General features: G+C 49.8%; 1 protein-coding gene across 1 annotated transcript in view; it reads right to left on the reverse strand.

Moving 5' to 3' along the window:
• Positions 1 to 19,325, reverse strand: part of PKDCC (protein kinase domain containing, cytoplasmic) — a gene marked incomplete at both ends in the record, with an annotated part of 34,767 nt that extends 15,442 nt beyond the window's left edge. The window contains 3 exons of the mRNA XM_080616076.1: positions 2,527 to 2,798; positions 5,769 to 5,891; positions 18,678 to 19,325. Coding sequence (XP_080472202.1) covers positions 2,527 to 2,798; positions 5,769 to 5,891; positions 18,678 to 19,325 — 1,043 coding nt within the window. The remainder of the gene's footprint in view (positions 1 to 2,526; positions 2,799 to 5,768; positions 5,892 to 18,677) is intronic.
• Positions 19,326 to 24,409: the final 5,084 nt, after the last annotated feature.

Genomic DNA, 24,409 nt, shown 5'->3' on the forward strand with positions numbered 1-24,409 from the left:
TAACAGAATCACAGAATCCCAGAATGGTTTGGGTTGGAAGGGACCTTCAAACTCATCCAGTTCCAACCCCCTGCCACGGACAGGGACACCTTCCACTAGAGCAGCTTGCTCCAAGCCCCTGTGTCCAACCTGGCCTTGGACACTGCCAGGGATGGGGCAGCCACAGCTTCTCTGGGCACCCTGTGCCAGCGCCTCAGCACCCTCACAGGGAAGAGCTTCTGCCTTAGATCTAACCTGAACTTGCCCTCTTTCAGTTTGAACCCATCACCCCTTGTCCTATCGCTGCAGTCCCTGATGAAGAGTCCCTCTCCAGCATCCTTGTAGCCCCCTTCAGACACTGGAAGCTGCTCTGAGGTCTCCCCGCAGCTTCTCTTCTCCAGGCTGAACAGCCCCAATGTTCTCAGCCTGTCTCCATACAGGAGGTGCTCCAGCCCCTGAGCATCCTCGCGGCCTCCTCTGGACTTGCTCCAGCAGCTCCATGTCCTTACATTGGGAACATCAGCACTGCACACAGTGCTGCAAGTGGGGTGCAAACACCCACATGTGAAATTCTGGCACGTACAGACACTGGCGCCTGCACAACTTAGTTGCAGGAATGTTTGCTATCCATTGATTTCAGGGCCAGTGGCATCCTTTGTGATGTGCATAACACAGCTTCCCAGACCCTTTTACATTTGTTCCTACAGCCTTTTTTCCTCCTTTCTTTTTTCTTCCTGAGAATTAGCTGATCCTTATTCAAGAATTGTCAATGCTGGAGAATTCATCTCAGCCACTAGTTAACAGTTCAAAACATTAATTACCCTTACTTTTGAAACAGTCCAGTGCTTTGAAAACTGCTCCTCCAAACATCTGGAGGAAAACCCATGGAGACACATTTGTGACAGAGGGTAACCATTCAAAAGTCAAGAAGGGCCAGCTCTTGCATAACACAGTTTTCTTCCTAAATGGTTTCTCTCCTTTAATTATTTACCTCATAAAGAACCCAGCTAGATAGCTTTAATTATGCTCTCAAGGCTACGGCATGCTGTATTTTAAAATCACAAGGGGTTTACGCACTGTTTGACATACTGCTGCTTTTGATTTCTACCTAACAGCACCAGCAGCCCTTTACTGAGGGCAATCTCGAGCTCTACAACACCGGAGTGCATCCAACTAGAGACAGAAAAAGATTGTTTCCTCCAGCGGGACCAGCAACCTGCCACAAGCCCACCGCATCACAGACGCATCCCCACTTCAGACCAAGATGGATGGGTGCCTATTAAAGGTCTCTTATTTGCTATATTTTACTGGTCTTAACCAAAAGCTAGCAAGCTAAGCAAGATCTTTCAGCCAAGCAAATGGAAACGGAAAATTTTGCAGGACACACTAAAATCTGTGCTGCAAACTGCAGATGGCTGTCATGTGGTGTGGCCCATTTCAGTGTGGTCAGCTAATGCATCACACATGCGGGTGAGTGCCCTGGGACCAAAGCAGAAGACTTCTTTGGAGCAGCCTCTCCTCGCTGTGGTCTGGCAGGCAGTGAATGGCATGATACTTGAAAGGGAAGCCTAAGAAATGAGCACACCATTATGGCATTGCTTTGAGATCCTTCATCCTCCTATCTGGATCAGACAAGGCAGCCGCCTGCCCCAGCAGCAGGGCACTGGCAGGAGGAGCATGGCACTGAGCATCAGCTCTCGGCTCCCCAGAAACAGGAAACCCTGCTCGCCCAGCATCCCACACAGCCCTCCGAGGAGAGTGATGGCCAGTGGGGGAGAGCTGAGACCACAAGCACAAAGCCATCACCCAGAAGGACTCCATGGTAAATCCAAAGAAACCTTTGAAACCAAATTTGGAAGGTGGATGTGTCAGCTGAACACCTTCTTCAGCATGGTCCAGCGTGACCCATCACCCATGTGTCCCATCACCTACACACAGCAGCGCCAGGAGTGAGTCCCCCAGTGCCTGCCCATGCGGAGAGCAGGAGAGTGGGTTGAAACGGAGCACCCCTTGCTTTGAAAGGTTTGGGATTACACCCCAGATCATCAGTGACTGACATCAGAGCTTGTTATCACCAAACCACGGCAGGGTCTGGCATACGGGTCAAGCTGGAGCACAGGATGAGAGCTGAGCTCTAACTCTGCCTCTGAAGCCAGCCCTTTGCTCAGCTGGGGGTGGAAACCATGGGATGATCCTTCTTAACTCACCCCTAAGAACTGCCCCAATCGTCCCACCACAGAGCTGGTGGGCCCCCATCTCCACAGGCACCTCTGTATCACTCCTAAGAAAATCTCTACTTGTGGGAAGAATTCAATGGGTTTCAACCAAAGCAAATTTAGACTGAGTGCTGAATCACACCCAAAGTATGCAAAACATTCCCCAAGTTATAAATGCAATGTATTTTCACAAATGAAACAATTATTCATGGCTTCACTTACTCCTGGGTCATGGTTCTGACACAATATGTGCTCAGTGATGTGAGTAACTGGAAAAGATGCTGCAGACTTTTGGCTTGCTCTTAATTCTCTACCTTATCTGATCACATACCTGTAGGCGTTGTAGAGATTCCTCTTTTCATTCATACTCTGACACCGTCCCTCAACCGAACAGGGCAGGGTGAAGTTTCTTGCAGGGAATTCCATGAAGCAGTCGCTGTTACTGGTGCAAGAGCTCTCCTCGATGCTGGCATCGTCCAGATCTGTGACCTTCAGCTCCCCATCCACGATCACAAACTGCCGGGGCCGAAAATCCAGTAACGTCACAGAGCCAAGAGGAGAGTGAGCCAAATAATGCAGAAGCCGAACTAAGCTGAGACAGATCTGAAATGCAAAAATGTGGGTACCTTGTGTTATTTTCTCAGTGCAAAGCATATAAATGAAACCACTTAAGCCAAATATATGACTTAATATAGGCATTATAACTGATCCTCCAAACCAAATGTTGCAACTAAGGTATTTTTCACAGGATTAACATAGTTGATTGTAAAACCCTTAGAGACTTGAAAATAAGCTTCTTTACCAGTGCTTTCCCACACTATTCTTGAAGCAGGGCTCATTGTTGCTATTCTTACTTTTAACAGAAATAAAAGCATTAACTTTTAATAACACATAATGCACGGGCCTTAACCGCACAGCCTGATTCTGCTCTTTTACAAACTCCAGGTCTGGAAGTTTTGGCTGGACTGCCCTGCACCCATGTCTGGAGCTCCAGAGGCTGGCTGTATTGCCTCTGTGCTGATCCTGCCTTTTGACTGTTTTATCATTTCTCCCACTGGTTCCTACCCTTTTTTCCACTGGTTTCCTCTGGTTTGCCTTTTTCCATGGAAGAAGAAAGCAGATCCCCAGAAGAGGAGCTCCACAGCTCCTCTGGAACTCCTCAGTGGGTAAGGGCATGTGTCCATCCCCCTTGGTGGACCCTCATGTGCCTCTTTGAGGCTGGGGTGGGAGCTCTGCGCTGATGCTGCACTTTTTAAATGCAGGTTAGAAACGTGAATAACTCTTACAGCCAAGTGGATGAACGTTGAACTCAGCACTCTTTCCAAAGCGCTGTTTTCAATTCATGCATTCCTTTAGAGTCCACTATGTAACACATTAACGCAAACGCAGCATTAATATGAACACAGTTAAATACTGGAATTTTTATTCTATGTACTAAATTAATAACAGGTCTTATTCAGTCTAGCAAGCTTTTTATTGTTCATATATATAATCTTTGTTTTCTGTTCAAAAACACTGTTAAAGCCACGGGCACTGATTTAGTCAAATCCAAACTCAATCCCAGGGCATAAATGGTATATTAAGCGGAGTATCTAAATGCATCCTTCATAAGGAGCTGAGCATGTCTGAAGTTATCCCTCAGAGACCCATGGAACACGAGGACTATCTCACACTTCTATAATCATGCTCCTGCTTTACGAGACTAGAGCATTTTTATCCTACTTACAGGATACCACAGTTCACATGGAGATGCCTGCAGATGAACACAGACCTGATTAGCAGACACCACACTTGACCACCTTTCCTTCCTTCTCAAAGAACACAGGAGTCACGCATGCCATCCCGCAATATCCTCTCTATAAAAAGCACATACCACCCCAAAGTAACCTATAATACGCGTATCTCCAATTGCCAACAAACCTGGAACCTAGTTGGAATAAAACCACAGATTGTCACCTGCAATTACTGCCTTTTCTCAAAGGTCAAAAAGCCCCTGCTCCTACACAGGCAACCTGTGTGGGATTCTGCTGCCCTGTGTACCTGCTGCCAGGCTGGGACTGCAAACGCTCCTCTACAGCAAGCTTTAAGCACACAGATGAAAGCCTTGCTCTGTATCACAGAGCTCTGCTGAGCACAGAGCTGCTGATATGGGCAGCAAGCTCACTGCTGAGGCCTTCAGCACAAGGGAATTCTTATTTGTAGGAATAAGGTCAAATATTTATGCAACCATTTTCAGGGCTGAACCACAAACACGTCCCACGTATCAAGAAGACAGGCTTTTACTTTTACCTTCTCTGCTCTAGCTGCATCCTAGACAAGCTAATGAGCATGGCATTACCTAAGACTTCATTACAGCAGTCACAGGAACGGTTCATTTTAACTCCACCTCTGTGAATCAGCTCAGCACCTTCACCTAATTCTCCTTCACCTCCCTCTGCAATTGCTCACTCCGAAGAATCCATACTAAAAGGAAACTTCCCTGCTTACAACCCATAATTTAACATTTCTTTTAGTCATTCACTTCATAGGTAATCACTGTCACAGTCCATTGTGTGCATTCCCTGGACAAGCCAAACGTAGGTCCCGTATTTCAGGAGCTGTGACAAGTACCCTCTACTGCTTACTAAGACCACACTTCTTTCGGGGAAAAGGAGATGAAGCTTAGCACAGGGAACACACTTGCTCCATCTGTATTAGATAGATGGATGGAACATTCCTGGGCAGAGAAACTTAACCCCACACGCACATTTGCTAGCACCGAGACCAAGGCTGTTCTGCACCACCCCCAGACACCATCCAGCGGCTGTTTCCAGTGGGCATTCAAAGGGTGCAAGAACTCAATAGTACAGAATGGGCTGCACATTGCCAGCTCGCCTCTGAGATCAGTCAGGCACACTTTCAATTCTCTGGTACAGATGTAGCCATGCAATCCAAAGTGGTTTAGATGAAGGCTGCTGCTGCCTTATAGCATCTTAGGGAATTAACCTCAGCCAACAACACATCCCCATATACACTGAGCAAGACAGCATTGTCTTGATCAAAGCATTGCTGCAGTCTGGCTTCATTTTGGACAAATTAGGTGTGATCTTCATGCTCCAACACAGTGGACAACCTGGGTTTGAGATCTGTGTCCACGTATTTCACTCTTCCCCAGTAAAAGACGAACAGAGCAGGAAACAGTAGAAAACAATTATACAATCAGCCTATGATAAGGATCAGGAGGAAAACGTAACATCCTTCTAATGTTTCAATCCCAGTCACAGAGCACAGTGCTCAATGCCAAAAATCCTGCGCCCTCTGAGCTTTAACAAGTAAGAAATGTTTGAAGGTACCACATAAAAAGCATAAAACTGGCTACAATCAGATAACATAGACAGACAAAATAGCAGAGTATCTTAAACACTGCAGAAAGGGAGTGCTAAACACTGTTTCTAACCCAATATGTGATCATATGCAAAGCAAACATTTAATAACGTGAGCTGCACTGCATAGCACATAACCCCTGCTTCATGCTCCATGTTATTTTGTATTCATTGCTCTCCCAGAAGTCCTTTTCAAACAGTTGTTACTCACTCGAAATCTGTCTTCCCAAGACGTCTGTAAAAGCTGGATCATCTCTAAAGGCGAGCCCAGCTCAGTGATGGTCGTCAGTGTGTCCGGGATGTCATTGCTGTCTTGGTAGCAATAGCCATAGAGCTGAAAAAAAATCACAACCGTTCACTATCAGTGTAACATATCTTGCCATGCTTTTACGTTTCTTCATGGATGAAGCGCAAAGTAAGCAGTTCTTACCAAGGCTCTGAGATCTACACACTGCATTGTTTTTAAGTCCCCACAACTCCTGTTGAAGTCCATGCAGGACTGGTCTCCTGTGGAGGGACCCCACGCTGCAGCAGGGGAGGAGTGTGAGGAGCCCTCCCCTGAGGATGAAGGAGCAGCAGAGACAAGGTGGGATGTACCAGTCAGAACCCCCATTCCCATCCCCTGGGGCACTCGGGGGGAGGAGGTGGAGGATTCAGGAGTGAAATTGAGCCCGGAAGAAGGGAGGAGTGAGGGGAAGGTGTTCTAAGATTTGGTTTATTTCTCATTACCCTACTGTGGTTTTCTACCTAAGGAAAAACAGTCTGTGCAAGCCCTGGCTAAGTAAAACTCATTTTCTGCTTAAAAGTCATCGCAAAACAGCTTTTAATGTCATTTCCCATAGGACTACTGTTTGTGCATCGCGTGGCAATGTGTATTTCAAGGACATAGTAGCTTGAAAAGCAACTGAAATGCCAAAACTTCCCCTTTCCCAGTCAGAAATTGCTTCTCACTATATCTGATGCACTTTTGGGCGCAGTACCGTTAAAGAAGGGCAAACACCCCAAACTATTATCTGCCAGTAGCTTCTTCAATCTAAAAGCATTGAAACGGCAATTTCAGCTACGCTCGAGCTCCTTCCTGCATTTGCTTTCCAAGGACATTTGAATGATTAATTTTGACTTGCACAAATAATTGCACAAGGAGAACATTTCAAGCCTGTGGAAAAGAGATGTCTTGCTTTATATGGAGTGCGACAAGGTGACAGGGCTGGGGACAGGCTTTTACAACCTCCCTGCCAAGCCCTGGCAGAGAGGCAGTTAAATGAGCCCGATAAGGATCTGATTGCAACTTTCCAGCCAGAACAGCACACACATGAAACAAAATGAAGCGTAATCTCTGCCCGCAGTCAAATAAACCATGCAGCAAAGGAGCCTGTGTGAAAAGGCGGCATTAACAAATGCCCTGCTGCTATTCCTCCGCTGCTGTGCCCCGAGTTATGTGACTTCTTAAACCTCTCTCAGCTCTAAAAAGCCTGGGGAAGGTGATGGGGGGGTTCTCCTCCAGGCTGAGGGGGCTTGAAGCAGAAGAAGCCGGGCTCATGCAGACCAGAACAGGGACTGAGCCTAACTCAGAGAGCCAGAGTAGTTAGTGAGTGCCATTGCTGTAAGAGCGGGCTGAGGCTGAGCACAACCACTGCGAGCAGATTCAATTACCAAGCACATTCTTACTGCCTGTGACCCTCTCAGGCAAGAAGAGTAAAGACCAGGCTAAACTCAGCAAATCCAGGAATTTATTAGGAACCATCCTGCTAGCTCTGCCTGCCGCCGTCTACATGGAAAGGGAGAAAGGGTGCCAAAAAATGTCACAGAAGTAAACAGTTTTCCTTTTTGGTGTAAAAACAGCACCGCATTTCCAAGCAGCTGCATAACACGGATGTTAACCCCAACAGAAACAAGAGCTAGAAGATTTTCTTTTAAAACACGCTGAAAAGATTTTGGCATCGATGCGCAACAGAGGATTTGCGATAGATGCCGATAAGAACACTGGAAATAGGAAAAGGGACCTTTCTCTTTATTGCCACAACCATGACAAAGATTGCAACAGCAATTATCTCTTAAACTAGAGCCATTCAGACCGGACCTGGGTTTGTTCCTTATCATCTGTGACACCATTTTTATGCTGTTTATTGGCAGGAGTTAAATCTTGGTGTGCTGCAAACTACCCCAGAGGATCACATCATCACGCCTCTGTCTGAGCTTTCTGAACTAACACCACCACGGAATTAAAGGCAACTATTTAATACAACATTTATCTTTCCTCAGAGACAAGCTGGAATCCGCAGTTCCTCCTGGGTATTTCAGGTCTCCCCTGTGTGAGGGTAGATGAAGAAGGGAGGCCGAAGCTCAGCAGGTTTGAAAGCCACCCCTTTAGAGTGTCAAAATATAACATCTGTTTCTGTATCATCCACAGAGCTCAGCTCTTGTCTTTAGCTCAGTAATGCTATCCCTTGGGAAAGATGCCGTAAGGGAAATTAGCAAGCAGCCCAGACTGGGAAATGACAGAATCGCCCTAACTGTTGGTTTACAGTAACACTGGGTACAAAAAAAAGGTGTCAGTCTTCATTAGGCATCCCCAACGTTTGTGAAAACCGTTCCAGGAATAGAAAAACATACCACAAACAATTGTACGTATGAACACATAAGTAGAAATGAACTGCAGTATCAATTTGGGTCTACTTGATCTCAATCCATGAATGCCAATAATAATGCTTTAAGTTTGTTCTCAGAGAGCTGGAATTTTGCTATTATTAGTTTTATTATTATATTTTTATTATATATATATTATTTTATTATATATATATTTTATTATTATTATTTTTGCTATTCTTATAAGTAATTCCTTCATTTTAGTGTCCAATTTGTACCTCGGCAAAAGTCTTCACTGCCCGAGTAGCGGAGTATTCAGTGCGTATTTTACTGTATTAGTACCCATTTAATCACGTCAGTCCTCGTGGAAGCTTAAACGACCTGTTCCAGTTCTGGTTTTATATTAAATCGCTCTTTCTTCTCAGCAGAAAATGTTCGTGCAGGAGCACTGCTGAACTTGGGCAACCTCACAGCGCTGCGCGAGTTAGCGTAGGGCTGACTCAAAAAATACATCATCTAACGTGAGCTCTTTATTGCTTTCACTTAAGTGAAACCTCTCCAGATGCAATGTTATTACATAATTATATAGAGTTATAAAAGCACAGAAGTCTGAAATATAAAGGATTTATTGGGCCGCGTTTATACTTTTCCAAACGAGCTCCTGAAACTAAATGCAAAAATGCACATGTAATTACACGGCCGTATTTGTATGTGCAATTACCATGATTACAAACTGGGCAAGTCCCAACAGCCAGTTAAGCATCTAAAATGGTTACATTCATCCCCTCCTGATGAACCACCACCCAGCACGCAGATGTTTCAAAATACAGAATATATATAGATGCAAAATACTCTGAGGCAGTAATTCTTCAGCCTTTTGTTTAAGAAGTGACTTATTAAGACACAGAAACAAGTACAGAGGTTCTACCCAAAATACTTCTTTCTCCTCCCCCCTTTCCTTTTGTTTTTTGTCCAATCCATTTTAAGGTCTGAAATGAGACAAAATGGTTTGTATTCCCAGACAGTGAAGTAAGAAACAGATAGCTGGATGCATACAATAGCAAGAAAAATAACCACACGGGGAAACTGAATATAGCTGGAAGTCAAAGATGAGCCAAAATACCTCCTCTATCTGAAATGCTATTAGGTTGGACATCATTCTCAGCGTCACAAAGCTACCTTTTAGATACATGCAAGAGTGATGGTTTTCATACGCCTTCTCAACATGGTTTCAATTAAATGAGTGGAAAGAAAAACAACCCCACATCTATTTGCTATCTCGAGTCACTGCATTTAAACACCGCCCCAATATATTTGTGCATAGAATCTTACAGCTAACAGTCTCACTAATGGGATGCTTTTCTGTCTGTTCAGAAAATCAGATGCCAGATATGAAATGCTGACCTGTTCTCACATTGTGCGCCGCAGCCCGTTTTGAGGAACCCAAGTGACCGAATCATTTCTTTCCCTGTTTGGATTTTCTCAGTCACAAAGGCTCAGTCCTGAACCCATCTTTAGGCAGTCCAAACTCACACTGACTCCAGTGGTTTTTGGGCACGCCGGGTATACAGGGTCAGCCCCTGCAAAGTTACACTGCATTGTAGGAGCCCACGGCCCTACAGCCGGTCAGTTCACGTCTCTTCACAATCCCCTTTTACTACAAATGATGGGGACAGAGGTGACCCTTTCAGACGAGGCAGGGAAGGCGAAAGCAGAGGTCAGCGCTGACACAAAAGCTGACAAGCTTACTGAATAAAAGCACAAAATAAAAGAGCTTATGAAGCCGTCATCAGTGGGGTAAGGCTGTGCAAACAACGAGCCCTCCTGCATTAGCACAGGCACCCTAGCTGGATGCTCAGGGATAGAAACTGCAAGCCAGAACCTCCACCGAAGTGTTACGTGTCATTTACAGAGGTTGCTCAGCTGGCAAGGGTAAAACCAGCTGCTCTGGTTGCTGGAGGCACAATCCGTGGTACGGATCCCTAAGATTTACAATACCTTCAGGATCTTTTCCTCTTCTGTGCTAGATTTTAGCCCTTAATGCTCCCAATCTTTAGATTTTCTCTACAGCCATAAAATCTGGAAATTTCCCCCTTTTCCTCTTTAATGGACATGAGATTTCCATGCATTCAGGAACAGGAACCTTGAGAACGCCATTACCAGCTGTAACAAGTGACAGGCTTAACTACATTACACCAGGGGAAATAAAAAGCTCCCACTGACATTGGTAGCCTTTTAATGAGCCATTTGTTTGAGCTTTTTGTCAAACCCAGAACAGCACATGTTTTAGAAGCTCTTGCTACTTTATTGCTATTAAAGTGAATATAATATTCTTTATGCAACCAACCCTTGGATTCACCTTTCATTCCTGGAGCACTGAGACAGCCTCTGCAAGAGCTAGAACCCCCTGCACTGTGTGATACTGCTATGGTTTACCAATACACAGAATCCCAGACTGGTTTGGGTTGGAAGGGACCTTGAAGATCAGCCGGTTCCAACCCCATGCCACAGGCAGGGCCACCTTCCACTAGAGCAGGTTGCTCCAAGCCCCATCCAGTATGGTTCAAGACATTTATGTCACTCTACAATCTATTCATCCCTCAGGTTTTAAATATGTCCTTTCATTGCTCATGGTATATACATATATAAATATACACACATATAGCCACAAGCACATACATATATATATCTATGTGACATATGTATGTATGTGTGTGCTTCTATATATAATATAAGCACATGATGTTCGCATCTATATTTTAATACATTATATATATATTTTAAGATATATACTACAATATTATTACATACTGCCACAGCTACTCGGTCCAAAAGCATCTACAAGCTTGTAACATGGAATAAGGATGAGTTTCCTGGAAGTCCCAAGCTTAAGAGTCCAATCCAATGTCAACCTTCATGCTACAGCATATAAAGAGACAGTGCCTGAGAAGTGAATTGACTTTCCTCGTTGAAATCTGGCAATCAAACCCTGCCAAGTGCAAAGCTTCACTGGAAGAAGACTTTGGTACAGGGCATCCCCAGCACCACACCGAACCTTTGAAGAGCAGGACCAAAACTGTCTGTGCTGACAGCTGTGGGGCAGGACTTCCTCTGCTGTGGGATGCTGGAACCGAGAGCAAGCAGCAAGGAATTCAAATATTAAACTCCAAACCCACAGCTCTGCTTAGGCTTGTGTTTATAAATGTATTATTACGACTAGCAGTAAACCCCAGAGGGAGCAGGAATCTCAGCCCTGGCACCGTCACTGAACACTGAAGCTCATTAATAGAAAAATGGGAATGTATTATTTAGAAACACACACGAATGTATACCTAACCATATCTGCCAGCATATCCACAGAGGCCCACGGGTATCTCTATATATCACACACATAGGCATGTGTATACATACCCATATATATCTGCTGTTTTGACACGTATTACGTGGGCTATAATCTTATGATTTAATAACGTTATCTCCCCTTTTTACTCTCCCTGCTTTCCTCACGCTCTGAAGTGGAAAATTCTTCCCCTGAAAACATTTACAGCACTTTCAATTTGCATTGCACTGCACAAGCTCAAGGCCCGACCCTGCAAATATTTAGTCACACAAGTAGCCTACTCTTGTAAAGCCTTCCAGTGAAGACAAATAGATCACTCATACAACCCTGATTTCAGTGGAAACAGGCCACGATATCACTGCAGAGCAGCTCATTATCTTGTACATGGCCAGACCAGCAGCTCCCCTGACCTCCATCCACAGCCACTGCATTCAGTTCCACTGCACCACAAGTTTAACCCTTCGTTAGGACATGAGTTTGCATTACAAAACTGTCAAATAACCTCTGTGCATTGCATGTTTGGAAAAGCCTGACTTGGATTCATTAGAGTCATTTGTACAATTCTTCTTTCTTGGGCATCTGTACTTTGTACTTTTCTCATAGCAAGCTTTAAAATAAGCTTGAAGTCTATCTGCAGCTACACGATCCAAGAAAAAAAGGACTCTCTTCAAGCTATGTTGTTCCAAATTTGGCTTAAAACAATATAAATACCCGTGTTTGGCATCTACTACCTAAACTGAGTGCTTCAGCTGAGTGTGACAAAAAATAACAACTCCTTTAAAATGAGCCTAGAGTCAATATTAGTATTAGCACAGTGCCTGTGAGAACTTGTTCTTGTCAAGCTTTTCATGGCCACCACAGAAATGAAAGATTGCAGTGGGAGTCAGATGCCAGGAGGCACCTACCTGAACCATGCTGGCAGCAAGGACAGACTCAGAGATGGATTTGGACTGGAGAGGAACTTAAGATCATCCAGTTCCAACCTCCTGTCATGGGCAGAATAGAACAGAGGATATTTCAATTGGAAGTAACCTACAATAATTATCTGGTCCAACTGCCTGACCACTTCAGATCTGCCCAAAAGTTACAGCATGTTATTAAGGGCATTGTTCAAACGCCTGTCAAACACTGATGGGCTTGGGGCACCAACCACCTCTCTTGGAAGCCTGTGCCAGTGTTTGACCACCCTCATGGTAAAGAAATGCTTCTTAACGTCCAGTTTGAACCTCCCCTGGTGCAGCTTTGAACCACTGCTACACATCCTTTCACTGAATACCAGGGAGAAGAGGTTTACATAGCTACCCCATGCCTGGGGGGGAGTGAAGAAGGGAAGAGCTCTAAACCCCATGTGCAGTTCTAAACCCTCTTGCAGTTCTGCCCTGATCATAACTAATACCCAGGCCAGGAGAGACAGGGTGGATTAGCCTTGTTCACTCATTGTCACTCCTAAGACAAAAAGGCAAGCGGCAAGGGAGAACTTGATCATACCCACAGCATCCTGTGGTGACCAGTGATCTCCCCAGGCCGCTGCACAGAAGGAGCAGTGCTGGGCTCCCCTGAAGGAAACTGGATGAGGTTGCAAGTCATCAGCTCCCATAAAGGAGGCAGAAATTCAAACCGGAGTCTTCTGGAATGATTTACATGGCACATAAAACTGAGAAGCAATCATAGAAATCATTCAACAAATGACTGGGATTAGTTTTATGAATGCTGCTTTCAAAAGGAGGGACAATGTAGCCCTTCTAACTTCTGTGATGGCACGTGCCTTATGGAAAGCTGTTCCTGCCAACAAGTTGAACACCCTCTGCCATCCCATGCAATTCAATGGAAATAAACGCTATTTGGCAACTTCAGCATCAAGACACCGAGCTCACTTTCCAGTGACATGAATGGTTAGAGCCGGTTTGCAATTGTACCAGCTCTGTGCTTCCAGCAGCTCTGGAGCTCTTGTTAACAGATCCTTTCTTCACTCTTAAAAGTGCAGGATAACATCTGGGCCTTTTGGGAAGCAGTCTCGCAATAAAGAAGCACTTTGTGTCATTCTTCTTTCCTCACCAAACCGCATCTGTCTGCTCCCTCTGCCCTTCTCCACTCCACCCCGAGCTCCTTGGGGCTATGGGGACATCTGTTAGCATAGTTAGCTGTCTCCACCGAGCCATCAGTAGGTGGCACTGCCTGCTTCTTTCTCCCCACCCACACCAATGTCCAGTGCTGACACCCCACATCACCCACCACGAACTATTTTGGAGGGCGACCGAGTGACTCGGACACCTCAGCTCCTGCAAGGTGCTCCTATGGCAATGGCAAGCTGGGACAAAGAAGCAGCTCCATCATTCCTTGCCAGGCAGCTTTCCCAGAGGAAGGAGGTGGCCAGCAAACAGTGCAAGCCTCTCCTGTCACCTCAGTAGGATTTGGCAGGCTCATCTTGATGTTCCTCTCATCCTAACGCCAGTTAAACAGATGGCGTCAGCCTGGTCTTGAACTGCGTGTGGTGGCCTCATTCATCTTTAGCCAACCTGCTCCAAAAACAGCTCAACTGAGCTACTTGAGAAAGCAACCTCGGTCCAAAATGATCCTCCTACTTCCAGCAATCCCCGACCGATGGCTGCATATGGAGTCCATGGTCAGACCCCCAACCAACCCCAGCCTTCACTTGGTTTTGAAATGTTTGTCCCTAAGAGCTGTGAACTTCAGCTGCCCCATCCGAAACACAGAATGACAAATTGTCCACGTAGCCACACACCAGCTGGTATCAGCAATCATTTCTCAGGCCCCAGATTCCCAAAGTGGTCATGGCTAAACTCCAGCCAACTGCAGAGCAAGGACCGTTGCTGGGAATCCTGCACCGTTGCCACCACAAAGGGGATTCACTGGCAACAAGGAAGAAGTCCCTCAGTAGCTGTTTCCACTGTACCTTGATGTTCCCTTCCCCCCTGTTTTCTGTGAGAACAACAGTGGATTCATGCAAGAAGGATGGTGAAGGACCAGACCTTCCCTATGCAAGTGTGTTTGCACTAGAACTTAATTGTATATTGACTTCCTTCAGACATGGAAAGACTGTCTCCTTCCACCTGGAATAAGCAAACTGTACACAAAGCTTTATTATTGTAACCCTCACATTAAAATTGAAACTGCCCTACCCTGCTTGCTGTACATATCTATAGGGAAGCCATCAAGGTAAAAATCTGTTCATTATCACATGTAAAGAAAAGAAAACCATGTTTGAAAGTATCGAGACCAGCTGGCACATCCCAAGTCCACTGAACTTGCCAACCGCAAGTGATGCATGCACTATTTTAATCAATAAGTTTTCCAAGTGATAAATAGCCTCACTGTAACCATCACCATTTAAAACAAATCAGTACCAAACACATTAAAAACAAACCAATGCGTATGGAAACTGCTTTGACAGCGTAACTTCATGACTTTTTTAAATGCAGATGTCACCTCAGTGTTTCATTTGTGTGCTTTAGCTTAATGCTAAAGCAAAACGAGCCAAAGGAAACGGCCGGGGCAGTCAGCAAACCACTGGTACCATTAGCAGCTAGTGTCTTCTTCCATGGGCTTCAGACAAAGCCAACTCTTCCCCCTGAGCTTTTGTGTTTGCTTTTGAGAAAGCGGTAGCTCCTTCTTAAAGGAATCATTGCGAGCTCACAGAACGGCTGATAAAGAAAGAGCTGCCACAGAAAGAAGCTTGCACTTCTCCCAGCATCTGCAGTTTCAAAACCTCCCCTCCCTTCTCTTCAGCTTCAGCAACGCAAAGGAAGAAAGAATGGCAGCACCCTTCATTCTGATACTCCGGGGCTATAATTACATTATTAGAGTGAATCAAACATCGCCTTTGTGTCCTTACAATCGTGCTCATTATTTGGAATTAACTGCAAATGGTTTGATTACCTTTTCTTCCTCAAATATAGGCAGGGAGGAATTAAAGTACGCACTGAACCATCTTCCCCACCAAAATGCACGGAAAGCCAGGATTCAGACAGCAGCATTTGAACCTTGCAAGAAAAGAAACCCCAGCACAAAGAACACGGAAGAGATCAAGCACCTCATCTGGCACAGAGCGACTGCAAAGCAATTAGCAGGCTGCTAAACCTTCTTTTACAATAAATCAGTGACCCAGTTTCCCCTCTTCCTTAGTGCCCTTCATTATAAAATCAACTTTAATGAACTACCCTTCTCTTCCCCACTCCAAAGCAAATCCATCTCCACTGCAGGCTGCACCTGCCCTTCGCTGTAACACCAGGGAGCCTCTTAGAGCCCCCAGTGAGCTGCGGCAGGCCTGGGCCTGCTCCAGACCATGGGGACAAGGGACAATGGCCCAGCGCTGGCACTTTGGTGGCCATAAGAACGATGGGAAGGCACAGAAAAGCAATTAGGAAATGAAAGCTGCCTTCGCTTCAGCGTCGGCTGATGTGAAACCATTCTCCCTCTTGCTGGTTTTCCATGTTTCTTTTGACTTGATTCACCACATCTGCCGGAGCTGACACATCTGGCTCCTTCCCCAGGCAGAGGGCACGGCGGATATGTCAACATGTTGTCTGAAGGCAGTGGTACTTTCTGGAAAGAGCTCTTTCCCCCCCTACCCTATATTGTACAATAACGGAGTCTTTAAAAAGGATGGCTAAAAAAAAAAAAAAAGAAAAAGAAAAGCTGATTTTGACAAGAGACAGGCCAGAATGGGAACTGCTGAGACAGTAAAGAACAAGCCTGTTATCTTACAAACTACACTTCAGGCTGTCAGCTGCCAGAGATTTACAGGAAAACCCCCGTTCACAAGGCTCAACCTACTCGGAACTCTTATTTCCAGCAACAGAATCTCATGGAGGCGCTCACCCCAAATAGCCCCTAGCCCAGGATGCCCCAGCACGGCCGGGCAGGAGGGGGACGGGGCAGCCCGCAGGTGCGGGGCCATCCCCGGGTACCCGGGCCGCTTTCCCCCTCCCGGCCCCGAGCCGGGGCACAGCACGGTGGCAGGAGGGTGTCATGTCCCTCCAGCTATTTATAGCAGCCGACTCGTATTTGGGTATGCCGGGAGCCGCCGAGAGCCGGGTAAGGAGCTAAAAAGAGGTAAGAAGCAAAGGCAGAAAAGGTCCTGGCCTTCGCTGTGTCGTGCCCTTGGCAGTACGGGTCTTGCTGCTCCAGCAAAAGTGCCTGTTGAAAGCCTGAAGAGGGGAGGAGATGTTGGCTTTTTGATTGCCTCGGCAGCAGGCTCTGGACAGTGATTTCTATGCCCTTGGCCAGCTTAGAAAGCAAGCTAAAAATCGGTCATGATGTCGGCGGACCCTGTCCCCTCTGCTGTTTTAACAGAGACATAGTAAAAGCCACGCTGCTCGCTGGTGCCCATTTTCTGCACGGGTTTCTCGCCTCCAGCATGACACCAGAGCCCCATTCCTGCCCACGCCGTCGCCCGACTGTGCCTGAATAAAGCCTGGCAGGTCCATTTTTACAGCCTCCTTCCAAGGTCAACTCCTACCAATGGTCCAGCTCTCACCCACGGAGCAGCGACCTCGCCTCTGGAATGAAACCCATTAAAGAAAGAGGCGGGTGATGCCCGGCGCTGATCGCGGACAGGTGAAAGAAAAGGCGATGGCAAACTCGGGACGCAGCTGAAAACAAGTTTCTGATTTAAATGTAATCTCTTTTTCAATGGGGTGCACATGAAACGCTGATTAACACGCGGGGGTTTGCCCACGAGAGCGTTTCCCCAGGGCGGAGCCGGTCTTGCTTCTCCTCCCGCAGCTGGGGCAGCGCCCGCCCGGCCCTACTCACCAAGGGCCACCCCATTTCCCTTCGCTCCCCCCTCCGGAGTCCACCTGAGCTCACAAACAGGGGTGCATCACCGCGGTCCCCCCTGCCCGCACACACCCCGGGACCCCTCTCAACGCCCTCTTCTCCATCCTGAGTCACCCAAAGGCATCTTTCCAGAGCACAGAACCACACACAGGGAAGAAACGCTAGTTAGTGCCTATCAGCGTGAGCCGCGACTTTACAACGCTCCAAGCTCAACCCGGCCAACTCGCTTCCGCCGAGCAAGAAAAACAATCTTGGGGGGGGAAAACATATAAGAACAAAATACCCCTCAGCGTTTCCAAGCGGAGAGTGTGTTTCCTACTGCCAACTCGATCACCAACGATGGCTGCACCCAAGCTCGGCTCTCCCAAAAGCAAACTAGGGCAGCAACACAGGAGTAACTAATACAGTTCCTGGGAGCTTTTGGTGCTATCCTAGATGTATGTGTTATAGTCAGACCTGGCGGACGGGAGGAAGGGAAGGAAAGGAGGAAGGGAGGAACGTTAATATCTATTTTGTCGTCGTGGATAAATCACAACTACACCTTCTTTGAACACTATATGAAACTCGAGAGCTTTGATCAGTGGGATCTGAAGTTCTCTTGGGGGAGCTGGTACTCACTCCTTCTGCAGCTGCTTAAGAAACACAAAACTCCTTTACCCGATTCAGTTCAAAAAGCACCTACTGTGAGACCGTCTGGTCTAACGTTCATTTTTTATTCTACTGCAACTCTCACGCTATGCGAAACGCAAGAGGAATTTCCATAGCAGCATTTACATCCAAATGGACCCGCTGAAGTTCCCGCTGATGTGTCACAGTCCCACCACGCAGCCTTTCCGGCAAGTGCCGCGGTGCGCTGACTAACCAAGCCAACAACACCCGGCTGTCCCACGGGCCGACCCCTGTGCCAGGCTCCGAGCACCCCACACGAAGCCGCCGGGAGCCCTCGCTCCCCTCCTTCCGGGGCAGCCTGCATCCAAACCGGCCACATCCACTCCCCCATATCTGGGGAGTGCTGCTGAGCCTCCGAGTCCCTTCCTCAGCCCCCTACCCTAGCCCCCTTCTCCCCATCTCGGTGTTAATTCTGCTTACGACGCAGAGCGACAGGCAAGGCCGGGCACAGAGTGTGGATGCGGGTGAGGGAAGCGCCGCAGCCCGCACCTTTCCAAGGCGGCGGGGAGAGAGCCCCACTGCTCAGGGCGGAAAGCGCCCATCGACGCGCCTCCAGCCTGCCTCGCAGCCCCACGCCGGGGAAAGGAGGGGTCCCTCCCGTCCCGCAGAGGAGCCCCCAGCCCGCCCCGCGCTCTGCTCCGGCAGCACCGGCAGGCTTCCAGCGTCGGGGCCAGCAACGCGGCGCAAACCCAGCGCAACCGGCCCGGCCGCGCAAGACCCGCGTACCTGCAGGACGTTGGCGTGGCGCAGCCGCTGCAGCAGGATCATCTCCTTGACGATCTTGTAGGCGGCCAGGCGGTAGCAGTCCCCCAGGGTGGAGAACTGCCGCACGCAGCGGGCGATGTCGTGCCCGCCGAAATCCACCGCCTTCAGCGCCACGGCCAGAGTGCGGTTGAGCACCGCCTTGTAGACCGCCTTGGTGTACCCGGAGCCCAGGTACTGCACGCCGCTGACATTGCGGATGTCGCGGCAGCCCAGCAGCGGCGGCTCCAGCGACAGCTCGGCCGAGGCGCCCGCCCTGGGCCCCGCCGCCGCCGCTCGGCCCCGCAGCCCCGGCTGCTCCGCCGAGGTGCGCGGCGGCGCCAGGTCCATCAGGCGCCGCTCCCGCGGTCGCAGCGGCCGCCGCCCCGCCGCCCGGTGCTGCCGGTAGCGCAGCACCTCCTCGTAGCGCTCCCGGATCTGCCGCTCCAGGGCGGCCCGACCCCCGCCGTCCTCCTCCGGCGGGTAAAGGGGGGCGCCGGGCGGGGATGGGGGTGCCCCTTCGCGGGGCGGTGGCGGGTGCTCGGAGCCGGGAATGAAGAGGACGTTGAGCAGGGTGCCCAGAAGGAAGGCGAGGCAGCAGCCGGCCGCCACCGCCGTCTTCCTACGCCTCATCGCCGCGGGCTTTTCCAGGCTTTCGGGCTCCTCTTCTCCCGCCCCTGCCCCGGGAACCAGCTCCGAGGGGTTTTTATCTTTCTGCTTTTCTCTCCTCCTCCGAGCGGTGCCGGCGGCAGAGCGGAGCCGGGCGCTCAGCCGGAGCACAACTCCTTGCGGCGCGCCCGCATGACACTTGCCTCCCTGCTTTTAAGCCTCTGAAGCACTTATTATTAGCGGGACACGGAGGAGGGCGGGGGGGATCCCCGGCTCGCTGCCCCCGCCGACGCGCACTGATTGACAGCCCGGGCGAGCAGCAGGGGGGCCTGGGAAACGTAGTCCCCACCGCAGCCCCGCGGGCCGCCGGCGAGCCCTGCAGCCGGGACTACATCTCCCAGGCGCAGCCGAGACCCCGGCGGGGCGGGGCGGAGCGGGCGGACCCCCCCTCCGGCGGCGGTGGGGAGGAGGGTCGGCCCCAAGCGCTGCCGCCAGGCGGAGCGGGAGATGCGCGGGCGCGGTCTGCACGCGTGTCCGCGCCAGCAGTGGTACATGCGGGATGCCCTTGGGAGGCGGGAAGAAGGAGAGGGGGAAGGCAAGCACTCCCGTACCCACAGAGCCACACAAAGGGGGGGGGGGGGGGGGCGCTGCCTTTTTCCCACCTCCAAAATAAAGCGAGGTAAAAACCGCGGCACAACGCGGGCGCGGAGGAGAGCCGGGCTGCGGAGCTGTGCGGGAGGGGGGGCTCAGGGTGCGTGTCACCCACACGAGACTGCAGCCACAAATCACGGCCTCAGCATGGGGTAGCCCCTGCTCGGTTGGAAATGTGAATTGCAGGGGTGAGTGCTAATGACATGGTTATCCATCAAGGCCGCATTACGATGCTGTTAGCAACTAATTAACAAACACAATCAGCCCGCGGAACTGCCAGTGAGAAAGAGCCATCGACAAGAGAAGAGCCGTGAAGAGTCAGGCGAGGCAACAATCACCACAATGGAGTGGGAAAGCGTTTCCAATAAGGGAAAGGGACGAGCCACTGAGAGAATACACATCGGACAGACAAAAAACGACGGGGGGGGGGGGGGGAAGAGGAAAAAAAGGATAAGAGAAAAAAATGTGGGGAGAGAAAAATAAAGACGAAATATTTTTTTTTTTTAAGAGAGAAAATAAAATATAGGGATATAAAATATAGGGATAAAATATAGGGATAAAAAAGGAAAACTGAATCGTTTTCGGCCCCCAGCGTGCTGCGATCGCCCGCGTTTCCCAGAGCCCCGACAGACCGCCGAGCCCTGGGGGGCTCAGCCCTGGCCCGGCAGCGCTCAGGGACCGCAGGCAGCGGGGGGGCGGCGAGCGGAGCGGCCCCTGGAGGGGACGTGGACGTTGACCGTCTGTGCCAGCAGCCTCCGCTTGCTGCCACCGCCTCCCGAGGGACCTCCGCCGCCACCGGCGGCTCGGCACGGCCCCGCACACGGGTGGGCAGTGGCACGGCGGAGCAGGCGCCCCAGTGACCGGCACTAAGCACCGCATAAAGCTAACAGGGGCACGCTGCGGGTGATATGGGAGCGGCTTTTGTACCCTTTTGTGTGTGGTTGGGGCGGGGGGGTTTGGGGATGGTGTCGTGTCCCCCCCCACTTCGTTTTCTGTTCTTACCTCGCGGAGGAACGTTTCACTTTTCAGCCGTGCCAGGGCAGCTCCGACGCGGACTTCTCGAGCCGCCCCTAGGATTTCACGGGTGTAGAGGAGGACGGGTTCGAGGCCAGGTTATATCTATTAAATATTATATATCATCTATTACCTATTAGATACATTATATATAATTTCTCCCAAATAAGCGGGATCATAACGGTATGAAATATGTTTCCAAAGATATTGGGGCACCTGCAGCCCTCCCTGTTCGGAGCCCCCCCCATATACCTGCGCAGGCGGCGGGAGGCTCGCACTGCCTTCCCGCGGTGAGGCTGGCACATCTGAATGCACCAGTCCTCCGCCGGTGCTGAGCCCCTCGTGTCCCCCCCCGGCAAAGCTCCCCAGGAGGCACCCCGCGATATTAACCCCCACCGGTCACCTTAACTCGCAGGTGAAATCACTGCAGAGAGCGTCGCCAGCGGGCGCTGCCCGAGGCGCCGCGCAGGAGGCGCGCAGCCCGCTGTCCTGCGCGCCCTCCGGGGAAATCACGGCGGTTTGCCCGTGCGCGCTGGAAACGTGCGCGCAGAGCTGGATTTATGGCTCGGCTGATGCTAGCCAGCACTCTGTATTCCTGCACGGAGTCAGAATGAAGTCGGAGCGGCTGCACAAACCGAGTAAATGGGGCAGCCCTGGAAACGCTACGAGCAAGCGGAGTGATCTCGGCGGAGTATTTCTTGCAGGTCAAACCGGGGACGACCCGAGGCCAACAACCTCTAGGAGGGGCGAGCCGGCTCCTCCTGGGGGGGTACGGAAGCGGGAGGTGCCCCGGGGAGGGTGAAAGCCTTCGGCGAGGCCAGTGCGGAGAGAGTGGGAAGCTAGCGCTGCCAGACACCTCGCATGGCACCCGCACCCCTGGGCGCTTTGGAGGGGGTGCTGTGCTGGGGAGGTGGGGGTACATCTCCCCTGGGTGGAGGCAGCTCCAGCTCTTCTTGCAGGACGGGCAGGAGAGGGTCTGCAGCGAAATGGGGGTGTCGGGCTCTGCTCGTCACCGTGAGGAGGCAGTGACTGAAGGCGGGCAGCCCCCTCTGTGCCCTCTCTGCCTCTTCTCACAAACTCGGCTCTTCGGGCTGCGGAAGCTGCGCGCCCGCCCTCCGTGTTTGCCCAGGTTACGGGAACATAACCGGACTGCAAAACAGATGCTCCCGCAAGCCACTAAAGTGGGCCACCTGCTTTTCACATCATGCCCCATCACAAAGCCGGTTTTCTTCATTATATCCCTCCCGACAGATACCATGAAATACATCACTCATTTAGATATGGGAGCCGACCTCTGCAGGGCGACTTGCGCGGAGCGCTTTGATGTCGAGAGACAGATTGCAAGAGACAGAAAAGCCCCTTCCATGTTTCTAATTACCCCGTGCCCGGGGTCTGCCACTGATTAGGGCGGCCCGGCCCGGCTCGGCTCGGCCGGGCACGGTCGGGGATAGAAGGAGGGGGGCTGTTCCAGCCTCCTCGAACCGCGCTGCCAGCAAAACCAACACGGGTGCACAGAGCTACCGGTTAAAGTCAACAGCGAACTGCGGCCGACAGCAAACAGCCCCTGCCGGCGCGGAAACGGGGTTAAAAAGCCTTTTGTGAGCACACTCCCCGCACTGGTGAAGGAGGGTTAGGAGTAGACGGTATCTGGCCCCGCAGCAGGACGGTGCGCTGAAAGCATTAGAGCCCTTGCTAACGCTTGTGCTCACATGCGAGCCTTTTATCTCGGCTGAGCGCTTGGAAAAGCTGAATCACGGCGCAGGGAGTGAGGGCTGAAGGGTATTTTTTTTCATCTGCAGCAGGGCTGCTCTTTATTTGATCTTCGCAGTCCCTATTTCTATCAATATTCCTAAAGCTTAGGGATCAAACACGGGAAAAATTAAAACCATGCTACAGCGCTAAATAAGATTAAGATCGTGGCAATGTATTGACTGCTCCTCAGGGAAATCGTTTTGTTGCTGCAGGAGACACGGCCGTCCTGGAGGTTTGTGGTTCAGGAATGGGCGATGGGGAAGAGAGGTTTGGGAGTTAGATCCAGATCCAGCTAGGGGCAATCTCAAAGGCCCGTGCTCCTATCCCTCTCTGCTCTTCAGCTCAGCTGCACGGGCATTGCTGGCCTATGGAGCCGACATTTTCCAAGCTAAGCTCAACCAGCCCTGGTTTTACACCCACAAACAGGCATCTTCAAGCAAATCCCACCCTTGGTCTCAAGGCATTTTGACTCCAGCCCTCCAAAAAAGAAGCCCCTCATTTTTAAGCGTGGGTATCTTCAATTCAACCACAACTGGAAACATGTTTGTGGGAATCCTTTAGAGCTTCTTTAGAGCTTCTGCTGGCAAAGGTTTCCTCTTCCAGAAGCATTGTGCACTCACATCACTCCCCGCTGACACTTAGGAGTTAATTCTCTCTTGCAAGGACTTCCTAACATGCTGAATTCCTGGCCACCACTTCTGGCTGCTTGTGTGGAAGGAGAGCTTTGGTTGGAAAAACCAGCCTCAGCTGGGAGGCCAGAAGTCCCTTGAAAATGCAAGTCTACATCCTGCATGCCTTTTCACTGAGGGCTTCTTCCATGTCCAGCCTCCTCATCTTTCCCTGCTTTGCCAAGGGCTTGTCAGCTTTCAGGGCAGGGTGGAAAGCTGCTCTTTCCTCAGGGATGTGGGGCCTTCCATTTTGTATCCTTTTGTCAGTTTTCTTAGGTGGCAAAACCTTTGTAGTGCTTTCGACTTTAAACAAAAATCTCTTTACTTGATGTTGTTTCTTCCTTTCTCTCCGGAAATCCACTCCCTTGTATTTTTGGAAGCAAAGCTGAGATGCAGCCAATTGTATTAGTTCTGGCTGGAGCAAAAATACATCATGAAACCCTGGATGTGTGGTGTGAGTCCAAAATAAATGGTCACTAGCAGAGCCAGCAAAAACCTGCGAGCACAGGCGCTCTACAAAGAAAGGAAAAGCCTGGCCTCTACCTGAGGTGCTCTGTGCTTTGCCAAAGGGGAAAGTGAACTGTGGGGTTTAGGGAGCTTGGGAAGAGACACTGGGGCGCTGTGCCTTTGGGATTCCATTTGTGAACTGTGATGATTCCTGCAATGTTTTGTGTGAGTACAGCATCTGTAAGTGGGAGAAGGTGTTTTATCTCCTAACCTGGATTCTCAAAGCACAGCAGTTTGGGTTTCATGCGCAGGGGTCAGCGTGGCCCTCGTTTTCCAGGCAGTTGTGATTAAAGCTTCCCTGTATCGGAGAGGTGCTATGAGGGTAACTCCATTAATGCATGTGGCGATCTGGTGTTGCAGCGATGAAGACCCTGCAAACATTAACACAGACAGGGGAGCCCATGGATATTTTACATGATTAGCCTAACTTCATTACAAGGAGTGCTTGAGAAAGCCATATATTCCATTCCCTTCTCTTTTTAATTAAACATTGACAACACATCTGGTGCTGCTTCA

Source organism: Psittacula echo (genome assembly GCF_963264785.1).
Source record: "Psittacula echo genome assembly, chromosome: 4".
Classification (NCBI taxonomy): Eukaryota; Metazoa; Chordata; class Aves; order Psittaciformes; family Psittacidae; genus Psittacula; species Psittacula echo.